At 39.3% G+C, this 25,659-nt stretch overlaps 1 protein-coding gene across 1 annotated transcript in view; it reads right to left on the reverse strand.

The window, feature by feature from the left end:
* Positions 1–25,659, reverse strand: part of ARHGEF38 (Rho guanine nucleotide exchange factor 38) — a 145,864-nt gene that overhangs the window by 55,545 nt on the left and 64,660 nt on the right. The window contains exon 3 of the mRNA XM_061191193.1: positions 13,100–13,223. Coding sequence (XP_061047176.1) covers positions 13,100–13,223 — 124 coding nt within the window. The remainder of the gene's footprint in view (positions 1–13,099; positions 13,224–25,659) is intronic.

The following is a 25,659-nucleotide window of genomic DNA, read 5'->3' on the forward strand; positions in this document are numbered from 1 at the left end:
AGACACCAGTTGAAGGCCCTCCTCTTTACTATAAAATTTTATTCAAAAATTCTATGAAAATATTAAATGAGCTGTTGCATATGAAGAGTGTTACGAACTGAATGTTTGTTTCCCCCATAAAATTCATATGTTGAAGCCTTAACCCCAAATGTGATGGTATTTGGAGGTGGAGACTTTGGGAGGTAATTAGGTATATATGGGGTCATGGGAGGGGGACCCTATGATGGGATTAGTGCCTTTTTAAGAAGAGGGAGCTTTCTCTATCTGCCATATGAGGATACAGCGAGAAGGCAAACCAGCAAGAGAGCTCTCACCAGGAAACACATCTGCTGCCAACTTGATCTTGGACTTCCAGACTCCAGAACTGTAAGAAATAAATGTCTGTTGTCTGTAAGCTACTCAGTCTTTGGTAGTTTTTAATGGCAGTCCAAACGGACTAAGACAAAGGGTTTAAAGTAAGAAGTTACTTGTTTTAGCAAGAAAAAATATGTAATAAATTCAACTCTAAAAACCAACTACAATGATGATAAAAGAGAATTTTAGTTAAAATCTTAAGCAGTCAAAAGGTACAAACTTCCAGTCATAAATAAGCACTAGGGATGTAATGTACAACATGATAAATATAATTAACACTGTTGTATGTTATATATAAAAGTTGTTAAGAAAGTCCTGTCAGGAATAAAGACGCAGACATAGAGAATGGACTTGAGGACACGGGGAAGGGGGAAGGGTAAGCTGAGATGAAGTGAGAGAGTGGCATGGACATATATACACTACCAAATGTAAAACAGATAGCTAGTGGGAAGCAGCCGCATAGCACAGGGAGATCAGCTCTGTGCTTTGTGACCACCTAGAGGGGTGGGATAGGGAAGGTGGGAGGGAGAGGCAAGAGGGAGGAAATATGGGGATATATGTATATGTATAGCTGATTCACTTTGTTATATAGCAGAAACTAACACACCATTGTAAAGTAATTATACTCCAATAAAGATGTTAAAAAAAAAAGTTCTGAGTTCTCATCACAAGGAAAAATTTTTTTTTTCTATTTCTTTAATTTTATATTTATATAAGATGATGGATGTTCTCTAAACCTATTGTGATACTTCAAGATGTATGTAAATCAAATCAGTATGCAGTACACCTTAAACTTACACAGTGCTATATGCCAATTATATCTCAATAAAACTGGAAGAAAAAATTCTCAAGCATCAATTATGATCTAAGATATATCCCAAAGAAACTTCTGTAGTTCTAAGTAAAACTTGATTGTCAAGACAGAGCATTCAGAATACAGAGAAGGGGGCGGATGACTCTGAGGACAGAGGGTAGATATGACCCACTCCCGGGAAAGAGGGTCTGAGATCTGGGTGATGAGCCTCTCGCTGTCACTTCCCTGAGTGAGTAAATATGCCATCCCCAAATGAAAGAGCTTTCCTGGCAGCTCTCACCCAGACTGACTAGGAGAGCTCCCCATGGTCTGCCTCTCCTCCTTGGATGGGAGCCCAGCCTTCTTGGATGGGACTAAACAAGGCAGCAGCTCAGCCAGCCAAAATGCCAGATCATGTACATGTTGTCTTCCTTTCATTCTTAGCCTCCTTTTGTTCTCCAGGGGAGGGCAAAATGAGGAGGGATGTGAGAAGAAAGAGGTTGGAAGAGTAAATGCTGCTTACAGAAGCCACTATCCTTTGCCTTTAGTCTCATTTAGTTCCTGCCTCACTTGGGGATAACACTGGCTACTAAGGGATACTCAAGGGACCCTGGTTAGAGTTATGAAATTCAAACCAAACCCAGGTGCCAAGTGGAACATGCAGCCATGGGATTAAAACAAGCATGTCCTTTGAGTATCAATTTTATGAAGATATTTGAAGAAAAATTATTTTCATGTGAAAAAATAGAATGGAAAATTTACATGAATTCTTAAGACAAAACAAGACTCCAGATTATTTCATGCCTGTGGCTGGGGCTTTGGGTCAGAACTCCACGTTCCCTGAGGCTCATGATATTTCCCTTTTGGCATCAGGAATCTTTCGGTAAAAATTTTTCAGACGCACTACAGTAAGATAAATTCAGAAAAATGTGTTCATTGGATTTGACATTTCTGAGGTCTCTGGTGACATGCGAACAGCAATTTCAGAGAAGTGGTTTTAGGAGGGAATGGTGTGAGACCAATAAGGGTAGCTCGACCATGACAAAAAAAAGAGAGAGAGAAAGGAAGGGAGCCGGAGTGAACTGTGGGGTCCTGGCCCATGACCACTGCTGTGTCTAGTGCCAGGGAGGAAAAAGGCATAATTGTGGTGGGGTCTCTCAAAGGAGAGGCCATTCCATCACTGAGGCACTACCCACCCAGCACATTGGGAGTAGCGGGTGGCCTGGCAGCTGGGCAGGACAAACTGGGGAGCATTAGTGGGTGGTAGAGATGGACAGTGTATAATACGTAATAAGACCTGTATTAGGAAGAGCTGGAGTCCCCTTCTGCGTCCAGAATTAGTGATGCTATTTGGAGAAAGTCAGGCTCTTACCTTTTTCGTCTGAACAATGAGATGGTTGGATTGGATGCTCTTTAAATATTAGTCCAGCACTAACATTCAAGAATAAAGCTGTTTATTTTGATGGTAACTCGTGCTCTCTTCAGGAACATTTTTGAGTTCCTGGATACTTTAACTTCAGGTGGGAATCTTTTTAACAACCAGCACATTAAGAAAACATTGGTTCTCTGAGAGTTGAAAGTTAAAGGTTTCCGCTGGCTAGATTGGAAAAAGGTACAATAACTTTTCCCTCCTCAAGATTTACAACGCCAAGGACCCCGTTCTTAGACCAACTCATGACACCCCATCTATCCACCTTAGTAAGTACCTCTCTTAAGAACGCTTGCCTCTACCAGTTGCTCTACACTACCTACCAGCCTCTGGAAATGACATGGGAAAAACCGCAGGCAGACCTGGTAACAATAAAGACAGCGACAATTTCTGCGTTCCCTCGGCATGCCAGCCAGTGTCCTGGATACCTATCACTGTCTCTGTCATTCATTTCATTCATTCAGGAAGTACTTATTGAGGACACTATTCTAGATGCTGGTGATACAACAGTAACAAAACAGACAAGAATACCCCCCTGCCATTGGAGCTTGTGTCTTAGAGGTGTACACCCTCTGTCTCACCCTTCTGCCATGGAGGGCTGGCCATCCCCACTGGAAAAATGAACAAATGAGTCTGCCTTCTGTTGCCAGTTGCTTATCCATTCTTCCATCTTCCAAACGAATACAATTTGGACCAGCAATGCACCCAGTTAAAACTACTGACCTTTCCCCCAGTCTCTGGCAGTTAGAGGTGGTCGAATGTGTGTGTGTGTGTGTGTGTGTGTGAGAGAGAGAGAGAGAGAGAAATGGAATAGTGTGTGTGTAAAATGAAATCATGAGATATAGGTAGAAGTCACTGGGAAAGATTTCTATTCCCCCAACATGAAAAAAGCCTCAGGAGGAGGTGCTTTTGCTCTCATTACCAGCAGGAAGCATGCTTGGCCGTGGACTAACCATCTTGAGGCCATGAAGCCAAACACCACAAATTAAGAACTAGGAAGGAAAAAGCTGGAAGGAGCCAGTAAGCAGCTGTCTCAGTCCTGGCCTATTGAGTTATGGATTTCTTGTTATGTGAGAGAAAAAGTCCTCTTTTGGTTAAGTCCTTTTGGTGAAGTTCCTATTCCAGGCAGGCAAGGGCAGTCCTCACGGATCCAAGTGACCTGCCCCAGCCACGGAGGTAGCGGTGGCAGAGCCAGCGTTAGGACGCAGATCAGTCTCCCTCCAAAGGCCGAGTTCTTGCTGGGCTCTTGTGCACCCTGAAGCTCTGCGTTCCTGCTAACGACTTCTCCTTCTGGCTTCCTAGCAATTGGGAACATGTTCAGGGACTCACAGGACTCTTACACTCGCAAGATTTCTTTCTTTTTATTGCTGGTCTTTATGTGTATTCTGTGCAATATCTGACTCTTCACAGCTCCATTCAAATCTGACTGCACAGCTCAGCCGCTGACCCCTGGGCTCCACAGCCCAGGACTTCCCTTTCTCCTCAGAGAACAGCACTATAGAACTTGTTACTAAGCCACCCTGGTTTTCTTTTTATCACAAGAAATAAGTCCTAGTAGTGCTGGGACCCAACTTGACCTCTCTCAGGAGACTGGAGGTCCAACCTTCAAATTGTATCCTGGTGACTTCCTTCTGCTGATTTTTCCTTTCCTGTGTGGATTTGTGTATACTTGACCTTGAACCCCTCACCTTTTTTTCTATCATGTTTTCTAAAGCTGACAGCTTTCTTGTTACTGCCAATATTTGGAATAAAATGCCCTGACCTTTCACTGCTGTGTCTGGGTCTCCCCCCTGCGGGCCTCACACATTCCAGGGAGCAGGTGTGAAGCTCCCACCCTGCCCTCGCTGGTCAGGATGAACGAGGCCAAGCCAATCTTTGTCCTGTGTAAAACACACACACACACACACACACACACATGTGTACAATATAATAATACTAGAACAATGATTCAGGTGAGCTACTTTGTGGCATCTCCCACATGGCATCACTGTCAGTGACTAATTTCTTTTCACAAAATCACCGCTAAAGGCACAGATTCCTGCTTCAGGGACATACAAGAGACACTGCTTTAGGAGAACAAAGCACTGCCACAGAACAACAGTGCATCACCCACTCCACCTTCAAAGAACAGAAAGCTCTAAGTTGTCTTTGTCTCCAAGGATAAACTCACCCTGAGGAAAAAGCATGTGAGAAACTGTAATTTCTGTACCTTAAGCTTCTTTCTGTTCTGGTTCTCTTCACGGTGTGTGTGAGGTAAGCAGGTAAAGTAGACTTAAACATATTCATAACTCAGTCTTTTTAAAATACTTTGAAACATTGTAACATTGTTGCAAATGCATAGAGGAGGACACAAGCCCCATTTTAGTTCTCTATCACTATGTAACAAACCACCCTAAAATTGAGTGCCTTATAACAACAACCATTTTGATTTTCTCTCATGATTCGGTGGGTTGGCTGGTATCACCTCAGTGGTTCTGCTCTGCTTGATGTTTGCTGGGGCTGCAGTCATTCAGGGCTTAACTGGCTGAACGGTCTGAGATGGCTCCTTCCCTAGTCTGGTACCTTGGAAGGGACAGCTAGAAGGCTGGCCTCAGCTCGTAGGCTGGGACAGAGGCACCACTTTCTCACTAGGTGGTCTCAGGTCTAATCTCTTTCCATGTGATATTCCAGCAGGGTAGCTGGATTTCTTAAATGGCAGGCTCCCCAAATCAAAAAAGTAGAAATGTCCGGCTTTCTTAAGGCTTAGGCCCAGTCAACTGGCACAGTGTTTCTTCCACTACATTGTATTATTTGGTGAGTGTCAGGGCCAGTCCAGAGTCATTATGGGACTAGACTACATGGCAGCATGAATACCAGGAGGCAGGGTCCATTGAGGGCCGTCTACTACAATTGCTGTTCACTTTGTCAAACATGGAGATGATACTTGATATCTCAAATCACCCTCCATAAGAGAAAACATGTCACCATATTAGATAGATGAATCATAAAGATGCACACCTATTGGGAACACCTAGAAACCACACATGTCCGTGAACCTGATTTGTTTGAAAAACATGATCAGGACCTCTAAAAAAATTCACATGTTATTCAATTGTTACATACATAAGAAATCAAAGTTTGATAATGGATGGGTACATTTAATATTATCAGGATAATAAGTTAGTAATACCATGTGTTGGATACTAAGGGTGGGCACTGGCTATCATTATTTGTACATGATTTTATTTAATCTTCATGAACGCTCTGTGGGGTAGGTATTATTGTCTCAAATTTCAAGATGAGGAACTGAAGTTCAGTGAGGCTTTGTAACTTGCCTAAGATCACACATTTAACAACCGATGGGCCAGGATGTAAACTAAATCAACCTGAGACTGAAGCCTGTGTGTTCTTAAACTCTACACTGTCATCTTACTTGTTTTGTCCTTTCTCACTATTCTATTGTTACAAAATGATCTTCAGTTTAAGTGGAAACAAGAGCCACTTCCCACACTCCCATCCCTAAAGACTTAGAACCCATTTCCTATCTAGGCAGCCCACCTAAATCAAGATTTTAAAATCCAGTTTCTATCTTGGCATGATAGTCTAGACAATTCCCCAGAGCGCTCAGACATATGCCTCTGTGCTTAAACTTGAGCCTCGACCAAACCCCAAGGTTTTTATTGAGTAAAATTCTCCTCCTGGCTGACCTAGGTATCAGGAAAATTTCCCCGCTGGCACTGGAACTGTGAATCACAAACTCATTCGTGCCATCTAAGGACAAAGACATGGAACACCTGTGCTTTTCATTTTGTGGCAACATGATTTTGGCAATCTCACCCCAAATCAGTTTACCTTATGAAATGTAAGATGAAAGATTTAGTGATGGAAATTGCCAGTGAACTCCATTGATACGGCTACCCTGTATGGGTCATGGATACACCTCCTTGTCACTATGCTCCAGCCACATTGAATTGCTCTTCTTTATAAGAGCTTCCCACACTCTCCTGTCTTGAGGCCTCTGTGCCATTTGTCACTTGGGAAGTCTTTTGCTCAAATCTCCACCTTTTTAAATCCTTCAAGTCCAAGTTCAAAAGTCACCTTCCAAATCAAGTTTTTCTTCATCATCTGAGTTGAAGTAATTAATCTCTTCTCTGTGAATCTGTATTAATTAGCTATTGCTACAGGAAAAAAAAAAAAAATCCCCCCTCCAAAAAAAACTTAAAGGCTTAAAACAACACTGTTTATTTGCTCACGATTCTCCAGGTTGATAATTTGAGTAGAGCACAGCTGGGATGGCTTGTCTCCATGTGGTGTTAAAGGGGTTTTATTGATACATTTGTAGTCTGTAGCATGAGGCCAGCTGGCTGAGGAGGGCCTTACTCACGTGTCCAAGGCCTTGACTGTGTTGTTTGGGATGACTGGGTAGTTTGAGCCTTCTCTCTCCCTGAGCAGAGAGTGGCTGTCACAAGGCTGTTGCAGAACATCATTTTGCCACATTTTATTGGTCAAAGCAAGTCCTGTGGCTAAGCCAGATATAAAGGGTAGGGAAATTAAAATATGCCTCCAACTTTTTCAAATATGGCCTTACTGGCTTAATTTTTTCCATAAATTTTCTACAGTCTTCCTCAATATTGCAATTTATAATTAGAAACTTGAAATTGTGAGCATCTTCGATTGCGTTTTCTCTGCAAGCCATAATAATTTAAATGTTTTAGACTAATTTTTGCTTATAGGAAAGTTGCAAAAATAGCACCAATAGTTTCCAATTATCCCTCACTCGTCTTCCCCAGTGTTAACATCTTACATCACCATAATACAATTGTCAGCAAAAGGAAATGAACTTGCTGTAATACTATTAACTAAACTGAACACCTTGCTTGGATTTTGACACTAATGTTCTTTTACTGTTCTAGAATCTACTCAGGCTCCCACTTGCATTTATTTGTTACTCCTCCTTAGTCTTCTGCAGTCTTTAAGAGTTCCTCAGTCTTACCTTGTCTTTAATGACCTTGGCATTTTAGAACAGTGTTGGTCAGTTATTTCGTTGAGTGTTCCTCACTTGAGTTTGCTGCTGTCTAAGGTTTTCTCATGACTGGACACGAGAGCACATATTTTGGACAAAAGTAACACAGATACGATGTTGTGTCCCCCTCAGTGCATTGTATCACAAGGTTCATGATGTGAATGTGTGTTATTTCCTGATACTGCTGATCTTGATCACTCACTTGGTTAAGGTAGTCTTGGCCTGGTTTCTCACTGAAAAGTTACCATCTTTCCCTTTGAGGTTAATACTTACTTAGGAGACACTTTGAAACTATGAAAATAAATTTCTCCTCAAACTTTCATCCACTAAATCTAGCATCGATCAGTGGATTTTTCTGTAACAATTATGACTATATTGTTTACCTAATGGTAATTTTCTATTTTCTTCTTTCCTTCTATATTTATTCATTGAAATTTACTGTAAGGAAGAGCTTTCCTTTCTCCTCATTTATTTATATCTGTATGGACTCTATTTTATTCTATGGGCTAAAATCTAATACTAGCATTATTTATTTGGCTGCTCAAATATATAAACCATAATACTTTTAATTGTGAAAATACTCTCCTCCTAGAACAGAGACACCTAATAAGCTCAGAGAAAATTCTATAAAATGGAAGATATTAAAATTCTGATTATATATCTCTCTATATTAAAATGTATAAATATTTGAGCTTAAATATTTTCAAAGCTATTGTCTTCTTGCCTCCATTTTGATTTTTCCTTTCTTTCTTTTTACAAAATGAAGCTCATGAAATAAGTTGTTTCTATTTATGATTTTTGAATATTTTTCCAAATATAGATATTGTAAAGTCTGGTACAGGTTATAACTTTATCCTATTAAACAGGAGCTCCGTCTAAAGCTTCTTTTCATAAGTCAAGTCTTCCAAAATACAATTAAAAAATTTCAAAATTAAATCTTCTACACAATATGAACTCTCATTGTTTAATTATTTTTTAGCTAATTCCTTGTTTTCATAGGGATAAATTTCAGTGTCTTCCCATCTGCAGTTTTGTTTTCAATAACTGCAATTATAAAGACTAAAAAGCTGACGTTACTTTTCTGTTTGTTGAATATCTTAACTAAAGACTTCTAGCTGATTTTGAACAAAATGCAATTTCTAAAAGCTGATTAGTGACCAACACCAAAAAAAGTGTGCATATCCTCTAAATATTATATACAGTTCACTCTAATTTTTGTATATGTAAAACTATGTGTGAATTTTGACTACATTTGAATTAATAGAATATTACGGCGTTATTACATATGCATCACAATCAATCCCAAGCACATTTCTGCTCCATAGATTTCCTACTTTAGTAAAAGCATTCTTTTACTGTGATGCTCCACCAAAATATGTATTCATATTATAATTTGTATTCATAAATTTAATTTTTAAAGTTATAGTAGCATTTACAATAGTCAGAAAATTCACCTTTGACACAATAAACTTCCAAAAGCTTTTCTTTGATTCTGTGAATTGGATTAAACATTTTGAATCAGAAATGGAATTAATTGATTTTCTGTTTAATTCATCTGCTCACACTATTATAAAACTGTCATAATTTAACTGTTTGCAAAATCTTCTGCTAATGGTGTCAACTCATTAATAGCCATTACTCACAGGCCCAAGGAAACTTGGAATTAAAAATGAGAGAAATTAACTTAGGATAGCTGTCATTTGACACAAGTGAAGCCATGCTGCATGGAGCGATATGAACTTGGGCTTAAAGGTATAGGTCAGATTTCAACAAGTAGGTTCAGGTTGGGAAGAAGGTTCCAAGTGGAAGTAGCAGCATGAACAAAAGCATGGACAACAAATGCCAAATGCCAAGTACAATCGGTCCTCCACATCCACAGGTTTCCCATCCATGGATTCAACCAACCTCAGATAGAAAATATTCAGAAAAAAAATCCAGAAAGTTCCAAAAAGCAAAACTTGAATTTTCAGGCACCAGCAACTATTTATATAGCATTTACATTGTGTTAGGTATTATAAGTAATCTATAGATGATTTAAAGTATACGGGAGGTTTGCATAGATTATATGCAAATACCGCACCATTTTATATAAGGGACTTGAGTATCCGAGGATTTTGGTATCCAAGAAGGTCCTAGAACCAATCCCTGTGGATACAGAGGGACTACTGTATGTTTTAAAGTAATGAGCATGGTTTTTTAAGAATAATGACTAACTTTTGATGTAGATGTTCCTACTTCTTCCGCAGATTTCTGTCTTCTGATTGTCTTATGGGTCAATGACAGCATTAATGACCCCCTTGTGAATGGTATTTTGTGTGTTATATGTTGACCATCAACTTTCTTGAGAAATAAAAAATCAATACTTAATTTTTATTAAATGTGCATACATTAAACCCTTACTTTTGAAAGGGTTTATTGCAAAATAAGATAAGCATAACCAGACAATAAAAAGGTGATAGATTTATGTCATACAATAAATAACCAAACTACTGTAGCAACAGCATCCACATACTCTGTAGCAGGACAGTTCAGCCTCCACTTCCCACACATATTTCACTTGCACTTAATCTTTAATTCCCTACATGTCCCACTAAACCCATTGACTGTCACCCTTGTGGCTTCCTGCCTCCCACTGCTCATGGCATGGGCCACCCAGCATGGGTCATGACATAACTAGCTGCTGTACTGTGGACAGCAGGATTTGTAGCATCAAATACATCTCCCACCACCATCAAAACCACTCATGCCCAAAGTCATCATTTTATCAGCCAGTACCCTGTATGCCGTACTTCTAAGGAAGAAGTAAGTACTGTTGAGAGTAGAAAGGTCGGGAAAGGAGAGATGGGCTCTCTTTCAGAGGTTACCATGTGAGAACTCTGGCAAATGCACCTGCCTCTTACACTCTGCTAAGAGAGGCCATGTCAGAAATTGAAGTATGATATAGAGGTCTTACCAAATCTCTTGTGATGCAACTATTAATAATGATCCTCCTCTTAAAAGGAGAAAATCCAGGACAAATGCTAAATTGGACTGAATACTTGAATAGGCTAAAACCAGAATGTTCTAGGCAAATCAGGATACATGGCTCCTTAAACCTGGAATTTCTTTTGACTCCAGCAAATACAACCAACCCCTATATTTTGTTTGTGCTTTTTTCCACGTTTCTCTTGAATCTGACCCCGTTTTCTATTCTCACTTTATCCACCTTAGCCTAGATGCTTGTTACCACATGGCTAAATTATCTATAATAACATATTTACTCATTTTCTCCTTCTATCCATTCTCTTCATACCTACTATAGTTTCCTTTCTCCAGAAACTTTTGTGTCTCATTACATCCTTGCTGAAAAAATTTTTAATGGCTCCTCATTACCTGCAGAGTAATTTCCAAACTTGGATTCCAAGTATGGTCTGTCCCTATTCTATACTTACAGATTCATTTCTCACTCCTCCCTTACATGAGTCCTTCACTCCAGCTTGACTTGGTCACGCACCATTTCCTAAACGCTTGGCACTTCCTGTCCATGGTTTTGTTCGTGCTGTTACTTCTGCTTAGTCTTCCCAATCTGGACCTCACTTGCCGAAATCTGACCTATACTTTAAGCCCAAGTAACATCTTTAAGAATTCTTCCCTGATTCCCCGTCTAGAAGTAGTCTCTTTATCCCCTGAAGTTCTGCAGTAGTGTAGAAAATACTCTGATGATATATTACACAAGTGTCTTCAATTCAAGGGGCTATTTGCAAACTTTTGGAGGAAATGTGATCTCTTTCATCTTTTAATCCCTAATAATGTCACACAACACCTTAATTATTGCACACGCTGCTGCTTGATAACTATTCATTGAGTGAATAAATAAATGAATGGCCAATGAATCCACACTAGAGTGATAATGAAGAGTCCTTCTTTAGAAATTATTTTTGCAATTTTTTGGAAACTATATAAGTCAGCTTGGGCTATCATAACAAAATAACATAGATTGAGTGGCTTAAGCAACAGATATTTATTTCTCACAGTTCTGGAGACTGGGAAGTCCAAGATCAAGCTGCCAGCAGATTCAGTTCCTGGTGAGGACTTCTTTCCTGGCTTGCAGACAGCTGCCTTCCTGAGTCCTTACATGGTGGAGAGGGAACTCTGGTATCTCTTTCTCTCCTTATAAGGACACTAATTCCATCATGGATCAACCCCCTCATGACTTCATCTAAATATGAAGTACCTCCCTAAGGTCTCACCTCCTAATACCATCATGTCAGGTGTTAGAGCTTTAACATATGAATTTGAGGGGAACACAAACATTTAGTACATAATCACAAGAAATGACTGAATTTAAACCTGTCAGTGGGAGAATCTTTTTGAGTGGGCTGGCCTTTGAGCATGTAAAATACTACAAATAGCCAGGTTGTTTCACCTTTGTATAAGATCAGCTTTGCTTATTAAACTTTGGGCCTTCCTTAAATATGAAACAAAATCAATTTCATGCCATTTTTATACTCTGATTCCCATTAACAAACAAAGACATAATGAGGATGAATAAAGATATAAGGTGTAAATGTGTGTTTGTGTCTCTGTGTGTGTGTCAAAGAAAGGATCCACATCAAACCGATAACAGTGGTTACTTAAGGGATGTTAGTCACATTGGAGGGGTGAATTACGCTGTGTACTCCAGAACTGTTTTAATATTTTGTAATGAGCATATATTGAGTATTATGTGTGAAATAGAAAAATGAATACAACATATTTTAAAGAATTCTTAGCCTCCATGGCACTGTGTCTGTGATATCTTAGCTGCGGCAGCTGCCTTCAAGTTCACAACACAGTATTCCCTTTGAAGCTCCCAAGCATCATCGCACATACTGCTGCTTAATAGCTGTTCACTGGGTGAATAAATAAATGAATGGCCAATGAATGAAGAAAATGGAGAGAACAAAAATTTGACCCAACCCTTTTCCAGTAATTTCTTTATATTTTTTTCAAAATCTTATCAGAGTGAGAAAATAATCTATGACTGTCTAGAAACATATTTGGAAAGCAAATAATACAGAGAAAAAAGGAAAAGCATGGAAAAAGTAGTTGCTAAGTGTTTGAATGATCGTATAAACTTTCCATGCAAAAAAATTACAATCCAAAAATCAATGGATTCCTAATCATATGATGAATAAGAGACATTGTGACTAAAATCAGTAAAGCTATTAAAGTATTTAAATGTTTAATTCTTTAAGAATCAAGTAAGTGTTAGCCATAAAAGCAAATGAGAGAACATCTGGAAGGCAAAGAGGTTGAAAGATTGGAAATTAAAAAGCAAATGGTGTGCTTAGTGCTACTGAGGGACTGCAGCAAATGGATATAAACTCATTTGAAAATAAATACAGAGTTTGTATAATTACAATGAGCCTGAAGATGGGTTTAGCATTTATATATCTCCTGGGAAGCTCGGTGAGTCAGAAACATAAAACCAAAGCAACGGGAGGCCACTAAAATATTATTTCCTGTCGTATTGGAGAACTCGAGAAGAGAATAAACATACCGATTACTTGCATGGCCGGTTCCACGTCTGTCGTGGCCTCTTCCAACAATGACAGCAGCTTGGCTGATATCTGACGCACCGATTCAATGTTGCTAAACAAGCTATCCACGTCCAGCTGATCAACCTGAAGAAACACAAACACTGAGCACCAGCTGATGGAGGGAGATTCACAGTCTTTAGGATGTTTTCTCCTGTTAAACCGTAAACGTTTTATATACCAGCCCATGCTGTTACCATCAACCATTTCTGTAAACATTCTTATTTGGGATTTCCAGAGGAAATGTGCAGTTTTTCATGCAAGAAGTTGGATGGTGCATCTGTTGTTACCTCCCTCTTTTTCTTTATTTTGACTAAGTTTTAATGAGTTGCGTGTACATCTACATATTCCTGTAAGAACCACAGTGTGAAGAAGATTTGGGCTCCCTAATCGGCATTTTATTAACTGCCCTCTATGAGGGTATGTACTAGTGCATATGCATTTAGAACGCCTTACTGCTTATACAGCAGAAGTCAGAACTTACTCTATGTAAGTGACTATTTTCAAAGCTGTTTTAAAACCACAGATGTTCTCAAAGTGATGACAAGTAGATTTGCTGAGTTGTTTCCTGCTATTTTTTTTCTAAAAGAAATGTGAATGGAAATCTTCACCAAACGTATTCTACTAATTAAAGATACATCATATTTTATAACTTGATGCATACCCTCAAAAACCAGTGTAATCATTCCTAGATCTTATAGCTGGTGTTTATAATAATTTATTCATTCACCCATCCTTTCACTAAATAATTCCTGAAGTCCTTCTATGTACCAAGAATTGTAGTAGAGACCAAACTCTGTCACAGGCATTGGATGATTCGTAGAGGGTTGGCCAACGATCCTAAGCCATCCAAGAAGATATGATGAGCTATGTGCCCAGATTTTGCTGGCTCTTACTCAAAATCTTTCTCCTGAGTTTAAGTTAGATCTCCTTTCATAATCAAACAGTGTCTAGTGGGTCATGAACAGCTTGGTCCAGGCTCCACTGGGTTGCCACAGGGAATAGGAGCAGGTGCCTTTTATTCATGACTTATTGTGCATGAGGTCATAGGTGGATAACCAAGTCATCAATAATCGTCATGGAGAAGCTTCAGAGATGAAAAGCAGAGTTACTGGTCCAAAACGAGGTTGGCAAAATTAGGGGTGAGAGAGAGACAGGGAGTTCAGCTAAAGATCAGAAAAAAGGAGCCAAGAAATTAAGGGAAATTGGGCACAAGGTATATAGGCTAAGAGACAGACCTGGAAGAATTCTGGAGATGAAGGCCAACAACTGCAGCTTCTTTTTTTAGGCTCTCAGCTAGGTCTCTTTAGGAATGGGGGAGTGTCCTGGTCCGAATGCGGGTTGGAAAAGAATTTGCACACATAAGGAAAATGTAAAGAAGACAGAATTTATTAGAGGGAAGGGTCGCTGCTGGAACAGCGGGCCGACTTCCTAGTGGTCTGGGAGAGTCGAGCCCGAACATGTGCTATTGATCACTTTTTATAGCCAGAAAACAAAAGAATGGTCCGAGGTGAAAATTTCGACTGATTGGTCGAGGCACATATACCTTCCTTCTATAGGGTTGGAGTGGGACAGGACATATGCCTTTCCTTATTTGGGACAGGTCCAGTTGCCCAGGTGGGCGTCGCCCAGGTGGGCGCAGGGATTTCGTAACCATCGCAACATGGTGAGGAGGGCGATTAGGAGTCCGGTAGGGGGTGTGACGCTGAAACTTTTTCAGGCAGGGTCGTCCTTTGTCCTTGAAGCACCATTGTCCTTGGAGCACCACAGGGCGGAGGCAGGCTGCTCGTTATTTTTTTATCCCGTCCTTTTTTGACATTGACCCCATTCTTGATGTTGTTCCCCGTATTGGACATGGCTATTATTTTGATCGGGGTGTTCTGTTATTCAACATGGAAGCAATACGTCACATTGTACCTTGTTTAAAATTTTGTGACCGTGTCAGTTGTTTCCCGTGCAGTATAGTCTGGCTGGATATATGTCCTTCAACCATCTTGGGAAATTCCTTACCTTTCTGTCATCAGTCTGGTTCTCAAGAAAACTCCGAGCCTCATTTGTAATCCAATTCTGTGTGATTGTATGTAGTGGGTTTATTTATAGGACTACACAACTTTTTTCTTCAGTTTTTTAAATGTATTCTGAAATTATCTATATATTCATACTTCATTAGTAATAATGAAATCATTATTAGCTCTTAGGGTCTTTAACCCAGTATCTCACAAAATGTTTCTTTGTTAAGCACTCATTCTAACAGGATAGGGCACACATGGCTCTTCTGCCTAAAATCTATGGATTTTCAAGACTTCTAATTTCTGTATTAGTAAGTATGTTTAGTATTATAGATACAAAATATCTAAAAGGCAGATAACAGTTATATGGCTCTTTTTGTTTATCATAATTTTAAATGGCTCAAACGCCACATATCTCTGAGCACCACTGATTTAACACATTATTTTCTTTATGTATTAGGTGTTAATTAAATCACAAAGGCATAACTTTGCATAGTGCAAAATATGTTTTACAAAAGTTTTGTATGAGTCAAATTTTTCTAGATTGATTTATTTTAGATGTGCTCATTTAATATTTTTTAAAATCATATTTTGAAATGAATCCTTCTAAAGTATAAAATTTCCCTAATTTACTATATTTACTATAAATTTACTATAAAATTTCCCTAGTATAAAATTTTTCCCTAATTTACTTGCTTTGTAAGCAAGTAGTTCATATGGTGTACCCTATTATTATTTCATTTTGTTGTGGAATCTTCATTCTGAGGAACTTAAAGTGCTTCATATTTATTATATCATATACAATTCCATCTTCTCTGTAAAATATGAACCAGTTTGAAGATAGGGAAACTCATGCAGAGTGAAGAGAGGTACCATGCCCCAAATTATGAAGTTCAAGACAGAGCTGGAGCTGGAAACTGACCTTTTAGTCCTATTTCATAATCCATTACTAGCAATAACTAATAATAGAATACTTTGCCATCTCTGTTTGGATTTTTTAGTTTGTTCCTGAGTTTTTCGCTAGGTTTTCAGTTCTACAATTTATTTCTCAAGGTCAGAATCCTGTATATTTGTCTAATTTATATTTTAAATTCATTTAGCAAGGATCTAATTCTGTATTCTATCTATAATCTTAGCGCAATGCAACAAATACTAAATAACAAAAACATAGGTTTTGATTTCTTTTCTTTCTGAAGGACAGAAAGGATTAAAACATCAGTTGGCCTGGTTTCAATCACCCGTATCACCACAGGCCCGTGGGGATTCTGTGAATCATGAAATGAATTCACATTTAGTCACCGATATGCCAAGGAACAAATGTCTCATCCAAATAGGCTTTTAAAACTGGTAGATGATTCTCTAACTATTGATGTAAATTCAAGGAAGCATTTACATACATTTATTAATTATTTACTAGAAATGGGCAATACTCAGCTTAGGTTGAGTTATATTTTAAATGAAAATAAATTCATTTTTTTGTAAAAAGATTTCTTTTAAGTATACATTATTCTAAGCAAAGTCAATATATAATAATTTGAAAGTACAAAACAGAGAAATTAAAGGTCAGTATTTTGGGTGACAATTTAATTCTTTGCTTCACTAAAGTATTCACAGGATATACTTCAAATAGCACGTTCCCATTGCATTTAAATAATTGCTGATCTTACAGTTGTATGTATACAAAACTCCCAAGGCACAAATGTCTAAGTAAAGGAAAACACACCTATAAAACTTAATCAATTCAGAGACTGTAATCACTGGTATTGAATTACTCTGTTACCACCAGCACCTTATACTCACTGTTTTCAAAAGCTTTCGTTGCATTTTCCTGCATTCACATCCCAGCCCAAGCTCTTCCCTTTGCTTACAAGCGCTTTGCCCCAAATAACTTAAAACATTCTACCCATCTGAAATGGAATATGGTAATGGTAGTGTCTGTCCAGTAGTTTTGCCCATCTTTCTGTCCTTTCTGTTGCTTTTTTGGGAGAAGCCACAGCTCCCCAGCTCTACCTGATCTGGTGGAATTGTCACTCATGGTGCCTGACCCCTCCCTACTCCCTCCATTGGTGGGCATGTGACCTGCTGGCCACAGCAATTGGCCTAGGATGACAGGTGCCAAAGCATAGCAAATGAGAAGCTTCACTGATTTTTAAAAATGGTTGTTGGGAAAAAGAAGGGCCTGGATTGTCAGCCCTAAATATGTAAATTTCTGTCTTCAGCAGTCATCTTTGTGGAGAGCTTGACTGTAGTAAAGTCAACACAGAGAGGGAAGCTAAGTGTGACATCGTCATGTGAGCTCCTGGGTCTACCTTGCCTAAACCAAGACATCCTTATTACAGAAGGTAATAAACGGCCTTTTCTTTTTCTTTTTTTTACCATAATGTATTTTATTTTATTTTATTTAATAGATCTTTATTGGAGTATAACTGCTTCACAATACTGCACTATCCTCTGTCTCACAACAAAGTGAATGAGCCACATGCACACATAAATCCCCATATCCCCTCCCCCTTGAGCCTCCCTCCCACCCTCCCTATCCCACTCCTCTAGGTCTTCGCAAAGCACCGCGCTGATCTCCCTGTGCTATGCAGCTGCTTCCCACTAGCTATCTATTTTACATTTGGTAGTATATATATGTCAATGCTACTCTCACTTTGCCCCAGCTTCCCCCTCCCCTCCATGTCCTCAAGTTCATTCTCTATATCTACATCTTTATTCCTGCCCTGCCACTAGGTTCATCAGTACCTTTTTCTTTTCTTTTTTTTAGATTCCATATATATGTGTGAGAATATGGTATTCATTTTTCTCTTTCTGACTTACTTCACTCTGTATGACAGACTCTAGGTCCATGCACCTCACTACAAATAACTCAGTTTCGTTTCTTTTTACAGCTGAGTAATATTCCACTGTATATATGTACCACATCTTCTTTATCCATTTATCTGTCGATGGACACTTAGGTTGCTTCCATGTCCTGGCTATTGTAAACAATGCTGCAATGAATATTGTGGTACATGACTCTGTTTTTTTTTTTTTTTTTTAATCAGTCATCAGTTTTATACACATCACTGTATACATGTCAATCCCAATAGCCCAATTCAGCACACCACCATCCCCACCCCACCACGGTTTTCCCCCCTTGGTGTCCATACGTTTGTTCTCTACATCTGTGTCTCAACTTCTGCCCTGCAAACTGGTTCATCTGTACCATTTTTCTAGGTTCCACATACATGCGTTAATATACGATATTTGTTTTTCTCTTTCTGACTTACTTTACTCTGTATGACAGTCTCTAGATCCATCCACTTCTCAACAAATGACTCAATTTCGTTCCTTTTTATGGCTGAGTAATATTCCATTGTATATATGTACCACAACTTCTTTATCCATTCGTCTGTTGATGGGCATTTAGGTTGCTTCCATGACCTGGCTATTGTAAATAGTGCTGCAATGAACATTGGGGTGCATGTGTCTTTTTGAATTACGGTTTTCTCTGGGTATATGCCCAGTAGTGGGATTGCTGGGTCATATGGTAGTTCTATTTTTAGTTTTTTAAGGAACCTTCAAATTGTTCTCCATGGTGGCTGTATCAATTTACATTCCCACCAACAGTGCAAGAGGGTTCCCTTTTCTCCACACCCTCTCCAGCATTTGTTGTTTGTAGATTTTCTGATGATGCCCATTCTAACTGGTGTGAGGTGATACCTCATTGTAGTTTTGATTTGCATTTCTCTAATAATTAGTGATGTTGAACATCCTTTTATGTGTTTGTTGGCAATCTGTATATCTTCTTTGGAGAAATGTCTATTTAGGTCTTCTGCCCGTTTTTGGATTGGGTTGTTTGTTTTTTGATATTGAGCTGCATGAGCTGCTTGTAAATTTTGGAGATTAATCCTTTGTCAGTTGCTTCATTTGCAAATATTTTCTCCCATTCTGAGGGTTGTCTTTTCGTCTGCTTTATGGTTTCCTTGCTGTGCAAAAGCTTTTAAGTTTATTAGGTCCCATTTATTTATTTTTGTTCTTATTTCCATTTCCCTAGGAGGTGGGTCAAAAAGGATCTTGCTGTGATTTATGTCATAAAGTGTTCTGCCTATATTTTCCTCTAAGAGTTTTATAGTGTCTGGCCTTACATTTAGGTCTTTAATCCATTTTGAATTTATTTTAGTGTATGGTGTTAGGGAGTGTTCTAATTTCATTCTTTTACATGTAGCTGTCCAGTTTTCCCAGCACCACTTATTGAAGAGGCTGTCTTTTCTCCAATGTATATTCTTGCCTCCTTTATCAAAAATAAGGTGACCATATGTGTGTGGGTTTATCTCTGGGCTTTCTGTCCTGGTCCATTGATCTATGTTTCTGTTTTTGTGCCAGTACCATACTGTCTTGATTACTGTAACTTTGTAGTATAGTCTGAAGTCAGGGAGCCTGATTCCTCCAGCTCTATTTTTCTTTCTCAAGATTGCCTTGGCTATTCGGGGTCTTTTGTGCTTCCATACAAATTGTGAAATTTTTTGTTCTAGTTCTGTGAAGAATGCCATTGGTAATTTGATTGGGATTGCATTGAATCTGTAGATTGCTTTGGGTAAAATTCAAGCTACTTGGAATTTTACTTGTTACCTCTAACCAACAGGGGACTAATACACTTCTCTTTATTTCTAGCCAAAATCGCACTTCCTCTAAGAAAACTTTCTTGCTCCCTTGGTTGGAATGAACCTCTCCCTCTCCTATGCTTCCACGACTCTTGCTTTGATTACCCAATGCTTACAGTGAAGCCTATTTTATACATATGAGTTATTTATTAATTTATCTGTCTTTATGTAAAAACTGTGAGTCCCTCCAGGACATTGTCTTTGTGAGTTATTTGAATACGACCCTGTGTCTAATACAGTGCAAGGCTCACACCTAGCACTCAATAAAAGTTTGACAGTTTGAATTGAATTGAATCACTATAATTCAAACGATCTATTTTGTCTGTGGGAGCCATCAGTAAATGTTCTTGTTCTTTACTGGGCTCTGAATAACAAGTATGAGGAAATCAAAAGTGGTTTAAAGAAAAAAATCAAAATCACCTAATTTTGTTGTTCAGAATATCACATTAAGTGGATATTTGATAATTTTCTGCTTAATTTTATCTACAAGGACAAACTGTTGTGCTCAGTTTGGCTGTTAGTATACTGAAGATTTGTTGACAAAGGCTCCACTTCCCCCTTCGTTTACACTTGGGAAACCCGTGTTTACTGTATTCTGCTTAATGAGCCTTGGGACACTCATCCTAAACCTAGTCACAGACAGGAATCACCAAACATTCTTAGGTATTGTGCAGACCCCAACCACAAACACCTTTAAAAGTGGACATTGAAAAGAAGCTGAGAAACAAACTGTTTAAAAAAAAATAAGCTATTTTCATAGAAGTAGGTCATGTTTATTGTAGAAAATTAAAGATAGGTAGCTAAGTAAAAGAAAGAAAATACAATTGCATATTATTCTACCACACAGAAATAACCATTGATATTGTGAGGTATGTCCTGCTTAATTGTTGTTCTCTCTCTGTGTGTGTACATCTGTACAACAGATTTATATACTTCAAATAATGTTTTAAAATTTTAGTTTTTTTAACTGAGCATAACATGAACATCTTTTCATGTCATTAATTTTCCACAATTGCAACATTTTAAATGTCAGTATTATGTGGAAATACAGTAGTCTAATTAACCAGTCATTAAATATTTGAAATCTAGATAAATTGCCTTTTTCACTATTATAAGCAGCTCTCCTGGCTAAAACCTGTTCACACCTATGATTATTTACTTATGAAATTAGGAAATAAGTGTAATTGTTGAGCTAAAGTTATTAATGTTTCTTAAGGCTTTTAACAAGTCTTGGTAAATTATACCAGCAAATACAAACATTATTTTCTTCTAATAACCAATGGATTAAAAACCCTCAGCTGGATATTACTGCCCTGACCTCAATTTGGAAATACATTTTTAAGCTTCTAATTTGATGATCAAAATCACAGAACTTTAATGTTCCAGACATATATACAACAACTGTAGAAGAAGGAAGAAATAAATAACATTGCTTTTGAGGACCATGGTGATTCCCACCAACCAAACTCTTCTCTGGAAATTGTTTCTAGAAAAGACTTCAGTATTTCTGTTTGGTGTGGTTTGGCAGTAAGTCTAGACTCAATATAGCGTCCAATTTTGGACCCTATATTAGAATTCATATAGGGGAAATCCACCTTGGACATCATCTGACTCAGTCTAACAAAACCTGGGTCTCATCTATCCTTTCTATATGGCACTTCCATGCACAGCATTGTGGTGAGACCTGGATGTATTCACTAAATTAGTTTGCTCCATTATTAATGTTGAAACCTAAAAGAGCAATGATATTAAGATTTTAACTGTAACAAGTAAGGTGAGAGTGGAGGAATGGTGAAAATGTATTAAAAAAAAAAAACAACCCTAAGAAGTGGGGACCCAATGGGGATGTTATGAGAGGGAAGAACCAGTTCTAGTTTTATTTTTTAGTGAGGCAACTGAGGAGAGGATGGCTTGTGAGACAGAAATTGCAGCAAGTGGGAAAAGAGGATGTTGGCAGAAGGCCCTGGCACCCACAGGGCTAGGATAATTATCTAATTACGATGGCATTCACTCAGACAGTTGGCTTCTAGATTACAAAGCTTTTCAGGGTAAACTAGCCATTATTTCATCAGTTTTCTCTAAACTACTGATTTGTCTGTGTGAAATTTCCTGCTGTGAAGCTAGATTCTAAACTGGCTAATTGAGTCAGACTGCAAGTTGAATCAATATCACAGCTAGACAGCAAGTCTTTTAACCAATCGTGCAGCTAAATGCCTAAGTAGGGGGAACCTTCAAGATGGCGGAGGAATAAGATGTGGAGATAACCTTCCTCCCCACAAATACATCAAAAATACATCTACATGTGGAACAACTCCTACAGTACACCTACTGAACACTGGCAGAAGACCTCAGACTTCCCAAAAGGCAAGAAACACCCCACGTACCTGGGTAGGGCAAAAGAAAAAAGAAAAAACAGAGACAAAAGAATAGGGATGGGACCTGCACCTCTGGGAGGGAGCTGTGAAGGAGGAAAAGTTTCCACACACTAGGAAGCCCCTTCACTGGCGGAGACGGGCAGTGGGCAGCAGGGGAGAAGCTTCGGAGCCACAGAGGAGGGTGCAGCAACAGGGGTTCAGAGGGCAAAGCGGAGAGATTCCCACACAGAGGATCGGTGCCGACCAGCACTCACCAGCCCGAGAGGCTTGTCTGCTCACCCGCCGGGGCGGACGGGGGCTCGGAGCTGAGGCTCGGGCTTCAGAGGTCAGATCCCAGGGAGAGGACTGGGCTTGGCTGCGTGAACACAGCCTGAAGGGGGCTAGTGCGCCACAGCTAGCCGGGAGGGAATCTGGGAAAAAGATTGGACCTGCCTAAGAGGCAAGAGACCATTGTTTCGGTGTGCGCAAAGAAAGAGGCTTCCTTCCCCATCTGCCCAAAGAAGGCAGAGCACTGCCTAAACGAGCTCCAGAGACAGGTGTGAGCCACGACTATCAGCTCAGATCCCAGAGACAGGCATGAAACGCTAACGCTGCTGCTGCAGCCACCAAGAATCCTGTGTGCAAGCACCGGTCACTATCCACACCTCCCCTCCTGGGAGCCTGTGCAGCCCGCCAGTGCCACGGTCCCGTGATCCAGGGACAAGTTCCCCGGGAGAACACACGGCGCGCCTCAGGCTGTTGCAACGTCATGTCGGCCTCTGCTGCCACGCCACAGGCTCGCCCCGCATTCCAATTATAACTACATTACCCCTCCCTTCCCCCAGCATGAGTGATCCAGAGCCCCCTAATCAGCCACTGCTTTAACCGCATCCTGTCTGGGTGGGAACAGATGCCTGAGGGTGACCTACATGCAGAGGTGGGGTCATAACCAAAGCTGAAACCCAAGAGCTGTGCAAACAAAGAAGAGAAAGGGAAATTTCTCCATACACCCTCAGGAGCAGCGGATTAAATCCCCACAATCAATTTGGTGTACCCTGCATCTGTGGAATACCTGGATAGACAACAAATCATCCCAAAATTGAAGTGGTGGAATTTGGGAGCAACTGTAGACTTGGGGTTTTCTGTCTGCGACTGACTTGTTTCTGATTTTTATGTTTACCTTAGTATAGTTTTAAGCGTTTGTTATCATTGGTGGATTCGTTTATTGGTTTGGTTGCTCTCTTCTTATTTTTTATTATTATACTTTTAAAATTTTTTTATTTTGAATAATTTTATTTTATTTATATTTATTTATTTTATTATTTATTTATTTATTTATTTTTTCTCCCTTTTCTTCTCAGCTGTGTGGCTCACAGGGTTTTGGTGCTCTGGCCTGGTGTCAGGCCTGAGCCTCTGAGGCAGGAGAGCCGAGTTCAGGACATTGGACCACCAGAGAACTACAGCCCAACATAATATCAATCAGTAAGACCTCTCCCAGAGATCTCCATCTCAACGCTGAGACCCAGCTGCACCCAAGAGCCAGCAACCTACAGTGCTGGACACCCTATGCCAAACAACTAACAGGACAGGAACACAACCCCACCCATTAGCAGAGAGGATGCCTAAAATCATACTAAGTTCACAGACACCCCAAAACACAGCACCAGACATAGCCCTGCCCACCAGAAAGACAAGATCCATCCCCACCCACCAGAACACAGGCACCAGTCCCCTCCACCAGGAAGCCTACACAACCCACTGAACCAACCTTACCCACTGGGGGCAGACACAAAAAACAATGGGAACTACAAACCTGCAGCCTGCGAAAAGGAGACCCCAAACAGTAAGTTAAGCAAAATGAGAAGACAGAGAAACACACAGCAGATGAAGGAACAAGGTAAAAACCCACCAGACCAAACAAATAAAGAGGAAACAGGCAGTCTACCTGAAAAAGAATTCAGAGTAATGATAGTAAAGATGATCCAAAATCTTGGAAATAGAATGGAGAAAATACAAGACATGTTTAACAAGGACCTAGAAGAACTAAAGAGCAAACAAACAATGATGAACAACACAATAAATGAAACTAAAAATTCTCTAGAAGGAATCAATAGAAGAATAACTGAGGCAAAAGAATAGATAAGTGACGTGTAAGATAAAATCGTGGAAATAACTGCTGCAGAGCAGAATAAAGAAAAAAGAATGAAAAGAACTGAGGACAGTCTCAGAGACCTCTGGGACAACATTAAACACAGCAACATTCGAATTATAGGGGTCCCAGAAGAAGAAGATAAAAGGAGAGGGTCTGAGAAAATGTTTGAAGAGATTATAGTTGAAAACTTCCCTAACATGGGAAAGGAAGTAAACAAGTCCAGGAGGCACAGAGAGTCCTATACAGGATAAATCCAAGGAGAAACATGCAAGACACATGTGAATTAAACTATCAAAAATTAAATACGAAGAAAAAATATTAAAAGCAGCAAGGGAAAAGCAACAAATAACATGCAAGGGAATCACCATAAGGTTAACAGCTGATCTTTCAGCAGAAACTCTGCAGGCCAGAAGGGAGTGGCAGGACATATTTAAAGCGATGAAAGGGAAAAGCCTACAACCAAGATTACTCTACCCAGCAAGGATCTCATTCAGATTCGACAGAGAAATTGAAACCTTTACAGACAAGCAAAAGCTAAGAGAATTCAGCACCACCAAACCAGCTTTACAGCAAATGCTAAAGGAACTTCTCTAGGCAGGAAACACAAGAGGAGGAAAAGACCTACAAGAACAAACCCAAAACAATTAAGAAAATGGTAATAGGAACATACATATCGATAATTACCTTAAATGTAAATGGATTAAATGTTCCAACCAAAAGACATAGACTGGCTGAATGGATACAAAAACAAGACCCGTATATATGCTGTCTACAAGAGATCCACTTTGACCTAGGGACACACACAGACTGAAAGTGAGGGGATGGAAAAAGATATTCCATGCAAAAGGAAATCAAGGGAAAGCTGGAGTAGCAATTCTCATATCAGACAAAATAGACTATAAAATACAGACTATTACAAGAGACAAAGATGGAAAATACATAATGATCAAGGGACCAATCCAGGAAAAAGATATAAGAATTGTAAATATTTATGCACCCAACATAGGAGCACCTTAATACATAAGGCAAATGCTAACAGCCATAAAAGGGGAAATCGACAGTAACACAATCAAAGTAGGGGAATTTAACACCCCACTTTCACCAATGGACAGATCATCCAAAATGAAAATAAATAAGGAAACACAAGCTTTAAATGATATATTAAACAAGATGGACTTAACTGATATTTATAGGACATTCCATCCAAAAACAACAGAATACACTTTCTTCTCAAGTGCTCATGGAACATTCTCCAGGATAGATTATGTCTTGGGTCAGAAATCAAGCCCTGGTAAATTTAAGAAAATTGAAATCGTATCAAGTATCTTTTCTGGCCACAATGCTGTGAGACTATATATCAAT

The sequence above is a fragment of the Eubalaena glacialis genome, chromosome 5 (genome assembly GCF_028564815.1).
Source record: "Eubalaena glacialis isolate mEubGla1 chromosome 5, mEubGla1.1.hap2.+ XY, whole genome shotgun sequence".
In the NCBI taxonomy this organism is placed as follows: domain Eukaryota; kingdom Metazoa; phylum Chordata; class Mammalia; order Artiodactyla; family Balaenidae; genus Eubalaena; species Eubalaena glacialis.